The sequence below is a fragment of the Salvelinus sp. IW2-2015 genome, linkage group LG23, assembly GCF_002910315.2.
Source record: "Salvelinus sp. IW2-2015 linkage group LG23, ASM291031v2, whole genome shotgun sequence".
NCBI classification, from domain to species: Eukaryota; Metazoa; Chordata; class Actinopteri; order Salmoniformes; family Salmonidae; genus Salvelinus; species Salvelinus sp. IW2-2015.
The window spans coordinates 28809653-28826049 of NC_036863.1; the positions used below are offsets into that span (position 1 = coordinate 28809653).

The 16397-nt window shown below is 42.0% G+C and overlaps 1 protein-coding gene across 2 annotated transcripts; it reads right to left on the reverse strand.

Annotated features, from left to right (window-relative positions):
- Positions 1 to 3888: 3888 nt before the first annotated feature.
- On the reverse strand, positions 3889 to 16397 carry LOC111950610 (pannexin-1). Of its 2 annotated transcripts, none has more exons than XM_023968335.2 (6): positions 15962 to 16392; positions 11545 to 11684; positions 10450 to 10652; positions 7095 to 7590; positions 6651 to 6825; positions 3889 to 6192 (listed from the first exon to the last, which is right to left on the reverse strand). In XM_023968335.2, exons 1-6 carry the CDS (start codon positions 16140 to 16142, stop codon positions 6098 to 6100), a joined length of 1290 nt encoding a protein of 429 aa, XP_023824103.1. In that variant the 5' UTR covers positions 16143 to 16392; the 3' UTR covers positions 3889 to 6097. The 2 variants fall into 2 exon arrangements, with proteins under 2 accessions (XP_023824103.1, XP_023824104.1); XM_023968336.2 differs by having other exon boundaries at positions 6102 to 6192; positions 6639 to 6825; positions 15962 to 16397.

A 16397-nucleotide genomic window follows, 5' to 3' on the forward strand; every position in this document is an offset into this window, starting at 1 on the left:
CCCTAACCCGGACGACGCTAGGCCAATTGTGCGTCGCCCCACGGACCCCCGGTCGCGGCCGGCTGCACAGAGCCTGGGCGCGAACCCAGAGACTCTAGACCTCTCGGCCAAATTTGGCCCGCGGGTAATTATATTTGGCCCGCGAGACAATACCAAATTACTACTAGAGCTGGCCCGCCGGTATTATACAGCGCATTCACCGCTAATACTACGAATCCCATAATGCTCTGCTGTTGTTTTCGCGCGCCAATCAGGACAGGACCCAGAAACGCCCTCTCCTCTGTGACAGTAGTCATAGCAACATAGACGCTACAACTGTCAGCGCGCTATCCCTTCCCAAAAATGGCGAAAGAAACAGAAAACAGGAGCTTTCTTGACAAGTGGGAGATGCCAGGTATCTGGCTTGGGCACATCAGATTAGATCAGTGTGAATAATTAACGTTTTCTTTGTGCACTTTTTCTTGCTACAAGGCATGGGCTTGAATGTTGATTGATTTATTATCATTTTATTTGTAAAATTATTAGCCAGTGGAAAAGTTTATTTTGGTATTTAAATCAGAAAGCTGCAAATAGAAAAGAGGCATACGATTTTTATTAAAATTGTATTTATTTAATAAATGAATGCCATTGATGTGTTTTTTCATTTGAAATTCGATTTTGCATGTCTCCACTATTAAATTATATATTGTATGGTAATAAGCGATGCTTGTTCCATATTCAATGTTAAAGCAAAACTTGTTTGGGTCCATATTAAAAGGTTCATTGTAAGTGCAGATTGAATAGGCTCCAACGCCTAGCTATGAAGCTGATTTATTTTTCTAGGGGGGTGGAAGCGCTTCACGGCCTACGCTCAGGAGACGCACAGATAGACAAGCGACTCTATGATTCAGGTGGTTCTATCATATGTTGGTTCCACATAGGTTATACAAATCTGTTGGTACTATATAGCGTCTTGACACGCCCTTCAGTGCTCTAGACATCGCTGTTCAGTCTAGTTTTGGCAACACCAGGTACATAATACGTGTCCCGAATGTAGATACTCAATACTCGGTTCCAGCCCGGCAAGCTAGGTGTGGATCCGCGATTAAATTAAGCTTCAGTGAACAAATTGTACCACGTGTTAAACAAGGGCACCAGGGTTTGGCCGGTAGGGATATCCTTGTCTCATCGTGCTCCAGCGACTCCTGTGGGCCGGGCGCAGTGTGCGGCTGGCTTCCGGGTTGGAGGCGCGCTGTGTTAAGAAGCAGTGCGGCTTGGTTGGGTTGTGCTTCGGAGGACGCATGGCTTTCGACCTTCGTCTCTCCCGAGCCCGTACGGGAGTTGTAGCGATGAGACAAGATAGTAATTACTAGCGATTGGATACCACGAAAATTGGGGAGAAAAGGGAATACAATTTTAAAAATAAAATAAAATAAAAAAGTTAATTTGTGGAATTTCTTTCCTTCTTAATGCGTTTGAGCCAATCAGTTATGTTGTGGCGATTTTAGCATGTAAGTCTTGGTGGGGGAAAAAATAATAATTGTGRAATGCATGCCAGAAAAGCCACAACATAACACTAAACAATACATTAATTGCACAATAAAGGTGACAAACGGTGCCCAAAAACTGTTAGGGCCAACATGAAGCTGCCCCAACATCTTACCACTGCTACACCTGGCCATCAGCGGAGCCTTATCTGGCAGCGAGACAGTTCAATCAGCCTCATTTACTGATATGGCTGACTTGCTTAAACAAATGTGGTTTCTGAAGACAATTGAGAGAGATGTACAAACTATGGCATAAGGGGATGACAAGCGGATAAGAGGAAATCCGTTATTTCGATTAAGACATTAATGAGCGAGCTAGGACGTAATGTTCATCAATATAACTATTTATTTACCACTTTTGAAATGTACAGCGACAGAATTCAGAACATGGGCCATTCTTGCAGTGTTCTCCCTGTACACTAAGTCAGAACCGTAGGATAAATAAAGGGGGCATATTAGCAGACAATGAAAGCTCTTACAACATTTGATGATTACATTTCTCTAAAACAGGTTCAAGGCTACAGTAGAACAGTCAGAACAGTAGTCGAAATTAAGAGGGGTAAATAGACCAAATTATTAGGGTGAGGCACATGGGCTACTAACATCTTACTACACAACATACACTTAGTATTACTTTCTTAGCTACAGTATACATATCTCCCTGGCATATTACATCATTTACGAAGCAGCATACAATACATTTTTGGACTCACATTGTTCATTCTGTGCTCACTTGAACAGGAAGGTGGCGCGGCGGTCCTCCAAGTTAACAGTTGTTTTGAGCACGGCACAASTCCTGCTTCATTGACAGCATGGCCAATGTTGAATGTTTATCATTCTAAACTTGGAAWAAAGCCCCTTTATCCCATATTTGGGACCACACAGCCACTGTCACTGATTCCTTCCAAACCACTCGTTGAATTTGCGATTTCCAACTTGTTGTGTAGTGTTTATGTCCAATGGCCAATGAGCAATGATACGTTTTATCTATAATTTCTCTTCATTATTTATCTTCATATGACACAGATTAAAAATTATTTGCCAGTAAATTGTCGACTTGATTCATGATGATGACTGCTAGCTAAGATTGTGAAAGTATGATGTTGATATGATCAGTCCAATCAAAGCTACTGTACATATAATGTGATTTGACGTCATTTATCTGTGGCTAATGACCTTGAGCCTTCTTGGATGGGCACTTTTATGGCAGCAGCCAAAGGGCTAAAATGTTCACGGTCTCCTCTTACACATGGCAGTGATGTAAAGTCCCCATGAGTGATAGAACACTGAGCCAATCACAGCGCAACGCTCCGTATTTTCTGTTGGCTTGCCCCAACACCACAGAAAGCACTGAGCTAGGCTGAAACACCTGCATTTTGGAGCTGCCTTACTCAAGAAAACAAAAAAGAGACCTGTTTGTATGCGGCTTTCAATGATATATATTATTTTTTACATTGTTTGCAAACTGATATGTGACAAGTATTAATGCCAAAATAACATGCCAAACAGGCAAGCCACACCTGCCCTGAATGACGGGTCGCCATTGGTTGTGACAAGGTAGGGGTGGTATACAGAAGATACCCCTATTTGGTAAAAGACTAAGTCCATATCATGGTAAGAAAAGCTCAAATAAGCAAACAGAAACGACAGTCCATCATTACTTTAAGACATGAAGATCAGTCAGTACAGAACATTTCAAGAACTTTGAGTTTCTTCAAGGGCAGCCGCARAAACCATCAAGCGCTATGATGAAACTGGCTCTCATGAGGACCGCCACAGGAAAGGAAGACCCAGAGTTACCTCTGCTGCAGAGGATAAGTTCATCAGAGTTAACTGCACCTCAGATTGCAGCCCAAATAAATGCTTCACAGAGTTCAAGTAACAGACACATCTCAACATCAACTGCTCAGAGGAGACTGTGTGAAACAGGCCTTCATGGTCGAATTGTTACAAAGATACCACTACTAAAGGACATCGATAATAAGAAGAGACTTGCTTGGGCCAAGAAACACGAGCAACGGACATTAGACCGGTGGAAATCTGTCCAAATTTGAGATTTTGGGGTACTGTAGGTGTGTCCAAACATTTGACTGGTACTGTAGCTTGTAACAAAATGTTTTTTTTACCCCCAACTTTGATGTTTTGAATACTTCTACTCTATTCATTGTAGCTTTAATAACATTTGAAATTGCTTGAGATGTATTCTCAGTCCATCTGCTGTTTTTTTATTTGCCCAAACACTGTCTTATCATTCCTTATGAATAACTGAACATCCAACCATAAATACCCTTTTGATATGCTGTAGTGCTGTCAGTTTTATGCTTGTGTGGGGTGATTTCATAATCAAAATGAACAACTTGAATCAGACTTCAATAAGCCTCTATTTTTATTTAAAAGAACAAAAACATGTTTAAAACACTTGAATATCCTTTGTCATACAGTACATTACCTATGAAATCAAAAGTGCGTGGTGATGTTACTTTACAAAGAAGTTGGGACAGTCAGTGCATAATTTTGTCTGTGGCATATAAGACACAAAAATAACAACCAACAGGACCATCCATCTACATTAATATGCAATTGAAATAAATAGCAACTAATATCTAACATCAATCAATATGAAACTGTATAAAAACAGACTAACAGCAACATCTCATACTCATTTTCAAKGATTGCTTCGAAGTATTGCTAAATAACATTATTAACATAAATACTGCACCATTAGAGTAACACTAGCGACTTTCTCTACAGTCTCTTCCATTCCACATGCACTTTACACACAAACATGTTTTATACTTCAATGCACATTGGCTGCGTTTACACAGGTAGCCCAATTCTGGTCTTTAAACTAATCTGATTTTTTTGTTTTGTTGAGACGATGCAATTGCTCAAAAGACCAATTAGTGGAAAAAAAGATCCAAATTGGGCTGAATGCAGCCTTAGATACTTAGTCCTAGATTCAATCAGATCACGTGTTGACCGGCGATAGCTAACACCCATATAGCTGGTCTTTTCGCGTTGTCGGATGTGGAACTGCATTAGAGCTGTCAAATCAGAGCGGCTGCGCGTGTGGTCATTGTCACGAAGCCACACTAGTCCCACTTACATTAGAAGTTCAGAAGGAGAAAGTGTAGACTATATAGAATTAATGACACTCAAATTGAAAATCATTAAACTAAATAAGGATTTACACAGTGTACAAAACATTAGGAACACCTTCCTAATATTGAGTTGCACCCCCTTTGTCCTCAGAACAGCCTAAATTCATCGGGGCATGAACATTACAAGATGTTGAAAGTGTTCAACAGGGATGCTGGCCCATGCTGATTCCAATGCTTCCCACAGGTGTTTCAAGTTGGCTGGATGTCCTTTGGGTGGTGGACTGTTCTTGTGAAAAACCCAGCAGCGTTGCAGTTCTTGACACACAAACTGGTGCTCCTGGCACCTACCATATCCTATTCAAAAATCTTAAAAAGCTTAAATATTTTGTCTTGCCCATTCACCCTCAATGGTACAGATACATAATCCAAGTCTCAAGGCTTTAAAGTCCTTCTTTAACCCGTCTCCTCCCCTTCATCTACACTGATTGAAGTAGATTTAACAGGTGACATCAATAAGGGATCGTAAGCTTTCACCAGGATTTACCTGGTAAATTATTGTCATGGAAAGAGCAGGTTCTCCTAATGTTTAGTACACTTAGTGTATATCAGCCTAATCAAGGTGTAGATTATAACACACATTCCTGTGTTCGAATTTGTAACAAGCCTGCATGGGATTATTATTAATACAACTCATTGCATCCAATGGCAATGTCCGCGACAGGTAGAATGCGGGGAGCCGCTTGGTGATTTGACACCTCCAACGTCGTTACACCTCCGACATCGCCTAAAAACAATGAAAGTGCTATGCAGTTGTCGGTTAAGCGGGTTAACGCAGAACTGATTGAATCTAGCCCTTAGACGTATTGAGTTACTCAGATCCCCAAAGAATAAAATCATCTGCTATTCCTTAGAAAATAAAAGGTTCAATATAAATACGTTACCACTTAGGTACCGAGGCTGAAGTTTGCTGGTTAAAATGAGGGCAAGGCTTTGTTTATGTCGCTAGCAATATTAGATAACTAATCACAGCTTCTTTAATAAATAATGACCCAGTCTGACAAACACCTTGTATCTCTGGCAGTAAACACAGAAAGAGAGCATCTCTATGGGGAAACTGTGGACCAGAGTTCTATAAACAACTTTTGTTTAAATTCCAGAGAACAAATTAGTAGGGGCTTGATCGATCCTGATAAGAACAAAAGGTACAATTTTATTGTACTAAGGTAGGTAYGGTAACATAGCAACACAGCACTTAAAAAAATAAAAAATAAACAAGCTATTGATCAGCAGGTAGCCTAGTGGTTAGGGCCAGTAACCGAAAGGTTGCTGGTTCCAATCTCCAAGCCGACTATGTGAAACATCTGATGACATGCCCTTGCGCAATGCGCTTAACTCTAATTGCTTCTGTAAGTCACTCTGGAGAAGAACGTCTGCTAAATGACTGAAAAGATAAAGACCCCAGTTCACACTTCAGATCACTCTCTGACGTACGTCTATTCCACCACAGCAGGTCTTGTCCTTGTTGTCTTTCTTCAGCCCGTCGTCCAGCAACAATGTAGAAACATCTGAAAGGAAACAAAAAGATCAGACTGAACATCTCAATCTGGCCTATGGTGTGAGGAGGTTGACCATACCTGAAAGAGAGCGACTATCCAGTTGGGCTGGTCTGTGACTCACTGACACCTTTCCCGGTCAGAAGAACAAGGCAACCTCAGAGAACTTTATTTCTAGAGGACATATGAGATGGATCTGGTTCTATCCACGCACTCTTGTCCACTTGGAGAGAGACTGAAGAGGCTCTGACCTGAGCAGGCAGAAGACCTGTCAGGTGTCCTGCCCYCTAGTAGCAGAGGTCACTGGGAGTTTGGGGAGACAGTTGTATGATCCTCATAGTCTCTCTGGCACCGTCAGGAGATGGGTGGAGTGAACTGCATGAAGTTATAAAACTCACAGGCAGGGGAATCTATAATAATACCAATCAATTTGTGAACCAATAACCTAGTCTACCCACCCACTCACACACCTCTCAGCTCAGAAGAGTTTGTGTCCTCCTCTCCAGGCTTGGTGCAGTCTTTGCTGTCCTTGTATGAAGTGGATTTTTTCCCATCCACCACATCTGTCTTCACCTGGCCCAGAGTCTGCAGCAGACACATAGTGTCAAAGGCCTCACCGCCTCCTTCCCTAAGCAGCTCCAGCACCTGTAGCAATACACCTCACATAAATAGACATGCCGATTCCTCAATGTAATACCAGACATAATGTCTCTCTGGGATAACATAATTCCAAGCATATTTTCCCAAGTGGACACTACCCAAAGTTGTCCATTGTGGTTACAATGACTCAATTAGTTGGAGCACAACGCTTGTAAGTTATTACTTAAAAACCTAAAATGGGCAACATATGGTCACTGCTGAATGACCACCGGCCTATCATATGACTAAACATGTATAGTAGTGTTGTTACCCACCTGCAGACACTTATAGGACTTCAGCTCACTGAGGTTCTCCTCCAGGAAGAGCAGGTACACGCTGAGGTCGTTGTAGAAGGGTGTGTCCAGGTCCAGAGCTCCGAAGGCCGGCAGCATCTCGTAGGGCCGGAGGAAGCGGGAGCTCTGTCTGGCCGGGCCCAGGGCAGCGTACACCAGCAGGGGAGCCAGCAGGAGGTACACCCCCAGGTTGATGTAGCTTAGCAGCCTGAACACCCCCACCGCCACCAGCTTACACTGCACCAACACCGCACTGTTGTTCCTCAGCACCCCTGTCCGCACATCACAGGCAAACTCATCGGTGATGGAGGCTAGGCGAATGTAGTAGCCCAGGTAGAGGCAGGCTAGCAGCAGGGTGAGCAGGGTTAACAGCCGACACGCCAGGTACTTCACCACCAGCCAGCGGGAGAAACGCTTGGTCTTCAGGTACTGCTCCACCAGAGGGTATTTAAAGCAGCCTTCGGTCAGGTCCAGGGCACTGCCATCACACAGGGAGATTAGGTGGGACAGGACAGTAGAAGTTCCAGAAAATGGGACCAGCACTCATGATGCAGTTGCGTCAATTTTGCGTATTTTTATTCTCCGAGCAGACACACATCAACTTCATTTTAGCGTATGTACGTATGTRTACAGAAAAATAAAGAAAAAGTCAACTTCAAGTGAGTGCTGGATCATTTTTAAATAATTGCACTATTGCACTTTTAAGAACTGTTTATTGAAGAAAATAAATGAGCATATTCTACCACTGCCCATTACTGATCTGATAAACAGCTCTGCCTATAATCACAGTTCAGACAGATACACACTGTATTTGACTGCTGACCCCAGCCAGGCTTAGTCTCCAGCAGTGCGAAGTCAAACGATAAAAAAAAATTCCCTATTTAGTCCATTCGTCACTACCTGTGCTTCTAGCTAATAAGGTTTCGCTCTCCCTCTGCCTCTCAATGAAAATAGAGCATTTGATCTCATCTTCTATTCCCATGTACCAGTGTTTTCTGTGTGATTATATAGCGAGTGTTCCCGCTCTGGTATTGGCATGTGCACTCTGGCCAACAGCTCGGCAAAAACAGTACGGGTATCGCCCACATGAGATTATTATGGACAAAAGAGTGAGATTGTTTATTTGTGAAACGGCAGCCAAGCATAGATGATCATGTCACCAGAATAAGACCCTCTATATTTATTGGAAAGGAGCATCAAGCTTCMCCATCCTGTGAAGTTCATCATTAATTTAATCTGTAGCCTAATAAACTGCATGCTTTTCTGACGAGTCATAGTGGGAGGACCACACAACATGTGTTTACTTCGATATGATGGTTATCATATCAATATTTCCGACATTTCTTGCAGAATTTATTTTACAGACAAATAAAATTCCACCTTGTCTAGCGTATTTTGTTTTGTTGACATTTGGTCATTTTTCAGACAAATTTTCTGTTTCCATCAGGCCTGTCGTGACATTTTGTATCTGACATGTACTTTACTCGCATAGAAATGTTGGATGGAAACCCTGTTACTGATATGAACTCATTGTCCTCTCATGGCACTACACTCTATAGATGGTGAACCTGCGGTTTCTCCCCCATTAGTTTCATTAATAGTATGGCTTGGTGTAGAAACAGCAGACAAACACAGCATGGCCTCTCTTTGCTAATCTAACTAGATCAACCCGTTTGACTGCATAGTTAGTGGGCTAGCCTAAGCAAATTAAAATTCATCTTATCTCTCTAGATTCCATTATTTGTCATTCTGTACCAGCCGTTATCACTAAACATCTTATAGTCTAACCTTTATTTACTTTTTTGTTCTTTTCCCACTCTGATTTTTTTTGGTAAACTCTGCACCTGATGCAAACTAGAGGTCGACCGATTATGATTTTTCAACAGCGATACCGATACCGATTATTGGAGGACCAAAAAAAGCCGATACCGATTAATCGGCCGACATATAATAGACAATTACAACAATACCGAATGAACACTTTTATTTTAACTTAATATAATACATAAATAAAATCAATTTAGTCTCAAATAAAAATGAAACGTTCAATTTGGTTTAAATAATACAAAAACACAGTGTTGGAGAAGAAAGTAAAAGTGTGCCATGTAAAAAATGGCATAACATGAGAACATATGAAAGCTGGTGGTTCCTTTTAACATGAGTCTTCAATATTCCCAGTTGAGTAGTTATTATAGGAATTATAGGACTATTTCTCTCTATACCATTTGTATTTCATATACCTTTGACTATTGGATGTTCTTATAGGCACTATAGTATTGCCAGCCTAATCTCGGGAGTTGATAGGCTTGAAGTCATAAACAGCACTGTGCTTCAAGCATTGCGAAGAGCTGCTGGCAAACGCAGGGATGTGCTGTTTGAATGAATGCTTACGAGCCTGCTGCTGCCTACCACCGCTCAGTCAGACTGCTCAATCAAATCCTAGACTTAATTATAATATAATAAACACACAGAAATACGAACCTTATGTCATTAATATGGTCAAATCTGGAAGCTATTATTTCGAAAACAAAACGTTTATTCTTTCAGTGAAATACGGAACCGTTCCGTATTTTATCGAATGGGCGGCAACCCGAAGTCTAAATATTGCTGTGACATTAAACAACCTTCAATGTTATGTCATAATTATGTCAAATTCTGGCAAATTAATTACGGTCTTTGTTAGGAAGAAATGGTCTTCACACAGTTCGCAACGAGCCAGGCGGCCCAAACTGCTGCATATACCCTGACTCTGCTTGCACTGAACCCAAGAGAAGTGACACATTTTCCCTAGTCAATATTGCCTGCTAACATTAATTTATTTTAACTAAATATGCAGGTTTWAAAAAAATACACTTGTGTATTGATTTTAAGAAAGGTATTGATGTTTATGGTTAGGTACATTTTTCGCGAATGCACTTTTGTTAAATCATCACCCGTTTGGCGAAGTAGGCTGTGATTCAATGATAAATTAACAGGCACCGCATTGATTATATGCAATGCAGGACAAGCTAGTTAAACTAGTAATATCATCAACCATGTGTAGTTAACTAGTGATTATGTTAAGATTGATTGCTTTTTATAAGATAAGTTTAATGCTAGCTAGCAACTTACCGTGGCTCCTTGCTGTACTTGCGTAACAGGTGGTCAGCCTGCCACGCAGTTTCCTCGTGGATTGCAATGTAATCGGCCATAATCTGAATCGGTCGACGTCTAATGCAAACGCTTAGTAAATTTGGCCACTAGGAGTCTTTGAGCTCAGGTGGAAGAGACAAATAAATAATCTAAAGAAGACAAGTCATCTAAAGTAGAAGTGAATAAGGCCCTTCATAGTGTTTACCTGGGGGAGTCGTCAGAGACATCTTTGGTGTCTATAGATGAGGCCAGGCTCTTGGCCAGTCTGATGGCTCGGTTATAGGAGCGGTCCAGCTCCTCCATGATGAAGTTGAGGTCAGAGGAGAGGTGTGGGGCGGCCGTGAAGCGCCAGAACAGAGCAGGGATGTACATGAGGATTGCCACCAACAGAAGGATGTAAGGGAAGAACTGGAGGAGGAGGGCAGAGGAATAAAAGAGGGTGAGAGAGGGAAGACAAAAGCAAGAATTGCATGACTGAGAAATAAGGACCAGGAAGATTACAATCCACATGAACTGATTGTAGAAAATACAGAACATTGGTGTGCCACACATTGGTATGACACACAGAAGTTCATTGTGGTGACAAGGCTTTTGGGAGCTTCCTTGTGACAGACCAAGTAAACCAAACTCATTCACATGTTCGCAGGAAGATGTTTAGAGGTGGGGGTGCTTTCATTTTGTAGACGGGGGGATTTTTTTTATTTTGATTTATAAGCACCCCTACTTCCCGCGGCTATGCTTATACACCTGGACCTATGGCGATATCATCCACCTCGTCAAGAAATAGTATCTCTCCCAGTCGTCTGAGAAGAGGCTGCATAATTATAATTGTAAAGGGCTTTCATGTAGATGAAGAGGTTGACTACTCTGACAGTCTGGTCTGATTTAAAGTATGGCTTACTCCTGAGAGCTCCAAAAGGGGATCTCAATCATAAATATGCCAAATGTGATGCTGCGCCATGATTGCCAATGAGGAGTGTTATTCCCCAACTCCCCAGGCAGCCATAACTGTTAGAGCCACATTAACAGATCAATCTCACACTGACTGGCGCTGCCCTCTGGCCACTGACTGGAGCTGCCCTCTGGCCACTGACTGGAGCTGCCCTCTGGCCACTGACTGGAGCTGCCCTCTGGCCACTGACTGGAGCTGGCCGCCCCTGGCCACTGACTGGAGCTGCCCTCTGGCCACTGACTGGAGCTGCCCTCTGGCCACTGACTGGAGCTGCCCTCTGACCACTGACTGGAGCTGCCCTCTGGCAACTGACTGGAGCTGCCCTTTTGGCTAACTGAGGGCTTGTACCTTGTGCAGCCATAGGGGGGCACCCTCGACGCCATCAACGCTGAGTTGCTGCTCCTGCACCGCCGCCCAACAGAAGGAGTCAACATAGGCTGCCTGTCGCCATGAGAAGTTGGTAGGGGCAAAACAGCTGATCTGGGTACCTGCATTCAGCCAAAGGGATTGGACAGGGTTAGAATGGGCCAGTCCAGAGTGGAAAGACTAGTAAGTGTACACAGCCTAATGTTCTTATTTTGAGTGAAGACAGGAAATAGGACCAGTGTGGGCTCCAGCTGTTATGTACTCCCAGTTTCCAGTGGACATTGAGTTTGTGAGTAACTGTCCCCTCCAGTTATTTATGTGGTTGTCCCATAGTGTATGGCATAAAACAATTAATTCGTGATTTCACTGTTATTTGCTTGATGTGTAACCTTTATATAACAACTGAAATGTTTTAATTTTTGTTAGTAATAATAGGCTATTATCTATGTTATTACACATGTTTGGACTGCACATCCACAACACAAATCAATTTGGTGAAACATATTGCCTGGATGGCCTATGGAAAGCACAGTCAGTCACTGCCACCCAAGTTCCATTGACCTCTGCCCAAACTGTCATGTAACAAATATCATATCTGTAGTCTGCTGGGGAATAGATTAAAAAGCAGGAACTCTTTACAGTGCTTATACCACAGAATTAAACTGAACATATACACTGAGTGTACAAAACACTAGAAACACCTACAAGGTGTGGAAAGCGTTCCACAGGGACGCTGGCCCACATTGACTCCAATGCTTCCAACAGCTGTGTCAAGTTGGCTGGATGTCCTTTGGGTGGTGGACCATTCTTGATACACACAGGAAACTTGAGCGTGAAAAACCCACCAGTGCTGCAGTTCTTGACACTCAAACCGGTGCGCCTGGCACCTCCTACCATACCTAGTTCAAAGGCACATAAATCTTTTGTCTTGCCCATTCACCCTCTGAATGGCACACACACAATCCAATGTTAATTGTCTCAAGGCTTAAAAATCCTTCTTTAACCCATCATCTACACCGACTGAAGTGGCTTTAACAGGTGACATCAATAAGGGATCATAGCTTTCACCTGGTCAGTCTGCCATGGAAAGAGCAGGTGGTCCTAATGTTTTATACATGGCTATACCCACACTGCCATGTGAGAATTATGACTCAGCATTAGGCTAAACTTATCTCCGTGGCGGAGATCTTTGTGGGCTATACTCGGCCTTGTTCCAGGATGGTAAATTGGTGGTTGAAGATATCCCTCTAGTGGTGTGGGGGCTGTGCTTTGGCAAAGTGGGTGGGGTTATATCCTTCCTGTTTGGCCCTGTCCGGGGGTATCGTTGGACGGGGCCACAGTGTCTCCAAACCCCTCCTGTCTCAGCCTCCAGTATTTATGCTGCAGTAGTTTATGTGTCGGGGGGCTARGGTCAGTCTGTTATATCTGGAGTATTTCTCCTTTATTATCCGGTGTCCTGTGTGAATTTAAGTATGCTCTCTCTAATTCTTTCTTTCTTTCTCTCTCAGAGAGGAGCTGAGCCCTAGGACCATGCCTCAGGACTACCTGGCCTGATGACTCCTTGCTGTCCCCAGTCCACCTGGCCGTGCTGCTGCTCCAGTTTCAACTGTTCTGCCTGCGGCTATGGAACCCTGACCTGTTCACCGGACGTGCTACCTGTCCCAGACCTGCTGTTTTCAACTCTCTAGAGACAGCAGGAGCGGTAGAGATACTCTGAATGATTGGCTATGAAAAGCTAACTGCCATTTACTCCTGAGGTGCTGACCTGTTGCACCCTTAACAACCACTGTGATTATTATTATTTTACCATGCTGGACATCTATGAACATTTGAACATCTTGGCCATGTTCTGTTATAATCTCCACCCGGCACAGCCAGAAGAGGACTGGCCACCCCTCATAGCCTGGTTCCTCTCTAGATTTCTTACTAGGTTCTGGCCTTTCTAGGAAGTTTTCCCTAGCCACCGTGCTTCTACACCTGCATTGCTTGCTGTTTGGGGTTTTAGGCTGGGTTTCTGTACAGCACTTTGAGATATCAGCTAATGTAAGAAGGGCTTTATAAATAAATTTGATTTGAAATTATTTTCTCACGTGATTTTATGAATCAAATTATCTTTCTGCCACAAACCTGTTTCATTACCTATGCTACCTCTATTCAGTCACTATTCCATATGAATACCTTTTAAGGATAAAATATAACAGCCGAGGGGCGTGGATATGTGAGGTTGTGGAGCAGTGTTGCTATGTTTGTTGTTTTTGTACAAATTGGGCTAACTTTGAAAACGATGTCTCAGGTGAAAATGTATTGGTTGCGCGTTTTTGGTCTACTTTTAAGTTGCACCGTGGCCGTCATGGCATTTCCCATTAAAAACATTTCACTGTGACCTGGTGCTGACTGTCTGGCAGTGTGGCAGGCTGTTGCTGAGTGACTGAGTGGTGTGCCACTTGTGTAACCTACCTGACAAACCAATTGAATAAATAGCCTATAAACTTCAGTTTATTGTTGCTGTAGACTTGTGTTATTATGCAATTATTAATGGACATGTTTAGTTAATTAAATTGGAAATGATCAAAACTCTATCGCAATTGCCAATCAGATGTTAGAATGGATTAGATTGATGTAACAGTGGTCAGATTAGGCTACAGGTAAAACAAATTTGAAAAAATTAACACTGGCTGTTGTTGACAAGCACATTCAGTTCATATACATATTATTCATATTTAATTCAGGGATTGAAATGATGACCCCATCCTCAGTAGCCTATTCCAGCTACCTCGAAATCACCTCACTATTCATGTTGAATAATTTAGTCTGTTAATTTGAACTAAGCAAGCTGCTAAATTGTTCCATTTACATCTTGCCTACATCTTGTCTAGGCTAATGTAAACTATCTGAAATTAGATGTAGGCCTATAGGATACCTGTCTTTATCCAAGCAAACCATGGCAAAATTGAATGACAATCATAAACCAGATTTTAGACTGTAGCCTATGCCTATTGAAATGACAAGTCAATCTCGCAAATGGGTCATTTATAATGGTTCGTAGTCTCAACATCTGGCACATAATAATAGCACAATTGCCAGAAAATAACCTAGCATTAGTGTTTTTATACTCAGAGATTGAGAACCTCTGTCCAACTTTCATCACTCTCCTGTCGGATTTATCTATAGTTATGCACATGAGCAATGGGGATTTATTTACAATTATAAACCTGGTTCAAGCCCTGAATTTTGATTGGATGAAAGCCGTGGTATATCAGACCATATACCACAGGTATAACAAAACATGACTTTTTACTGTTCTAATTACGTTGCTACCCAGTTTATAATATCAATATGGCACACTTGGGGTTTGGGTATAGCTGTCTGGTATATATAGCTGTCTGGTATAGCTGTCTGGTCTGGTATATGGCCAATATGCAGCGGCAGGTAGCCTAGTGGTTAGAGCGTTGGGCCTGTAACCGAAAGGTTGCTAGATCGAATCCCTGAGCTGACAAGGTAAACATCTGTCGTTCTGCCCCTGAACAAGGCAGTTCACCCACTAGGCTGTTATTGTAAATAAGAATTTGTTCTTAACTGTAACTGCCTTGTAAAATAAAAAAATGTAAATACCACGGCTAAATCCAGGTACTCCTGGAACCCAAATTACTATCATATTCATTCTTAATTGGCTCAATAACGTTATGGAAAATGGGTTTATTATATAAATATGCTAACACCCCTCTTGCTGTGAAAAGAAATTGTGTCTAGTTTTCGGGCATTCATGTTTTCAGTAGTCAATGAGCTAAAGATGTAACTTGACCTGCAACCTTGTTGTGGAGTCATTTTCAAAGATCTACAATGTAACGGTTTCTTCACCGGGGCAGGCGGCGCTGTGGGCCTAATCTCGAACTCAAGACAATACACGAAGGCTACAATGTTACTACAACTGCATATTGAGAGACAAGCAACTCAGTTTTTCCAATAAATTAATAATTCTGCAATACAGGGCAGGATATTCCGGGGCGAAACAAATGCAATGCAATTAGCCTGTTTCCCGTTGACAGACGGCGGTAGAAATTGCAGTTATGAGGTTTATGGAGCAGACAAAGAACGACCCAGGGATTAGACATGTTTACGAGTTTATCTAATGAGAATCAAAAAATCCATTCGTTTTAGACTAACTAAAACAATTGAAGTAGGTTTTTATTCAGTCCTTGACTGCTCAAACCAAAAACAGAAAGCCAGAGTTTGTGCGTCGAGAGAAACCGATCATTTGCTCTGCTGTTACTGCTCAATTCAATTGGCTAGAGATAATACTATTTTATCAATTTCTGTTTGACCCTGATGCTTTTATTCGATATATTTGAACATGTTAGTTTAGTTTTAGTTCTGATAGTCTATCAGTAATTCAACTCACCTACTGACACCTCTTGTGCAAACGCGAGGGAGATGAGTAACAAAGGGAGACCAACCGCAATGAAAGTGACTATTTTGTCTACCGCAAGCTCCAGACGCACCCCTTTGTACTTCGACTCTGTTGGATCCTTCAATAAAAAGTCGGAGAAAACGTATTCTGTTGCAACGTGTGCAATCGCCATTATTCAATGTGAAATAGTCAGTGTAACAAATTTAAAATGAATAGTTATCCAGTTAATACAATTGATCTATTATCTAAAAAACAAGCCGCGCTGTGTCCAAGTTTTTAGTCACATTATTTTCTATATAGATCTCGACAAATTAAGTTAACAAACATGTTACTGAGCCGAAAGTGCATGCAATAACGCCTGACTCATTAAGTGTGTTCGAATACTCATACTAATCGTATTATTTGTGACGTAAAATGAGTATGTATT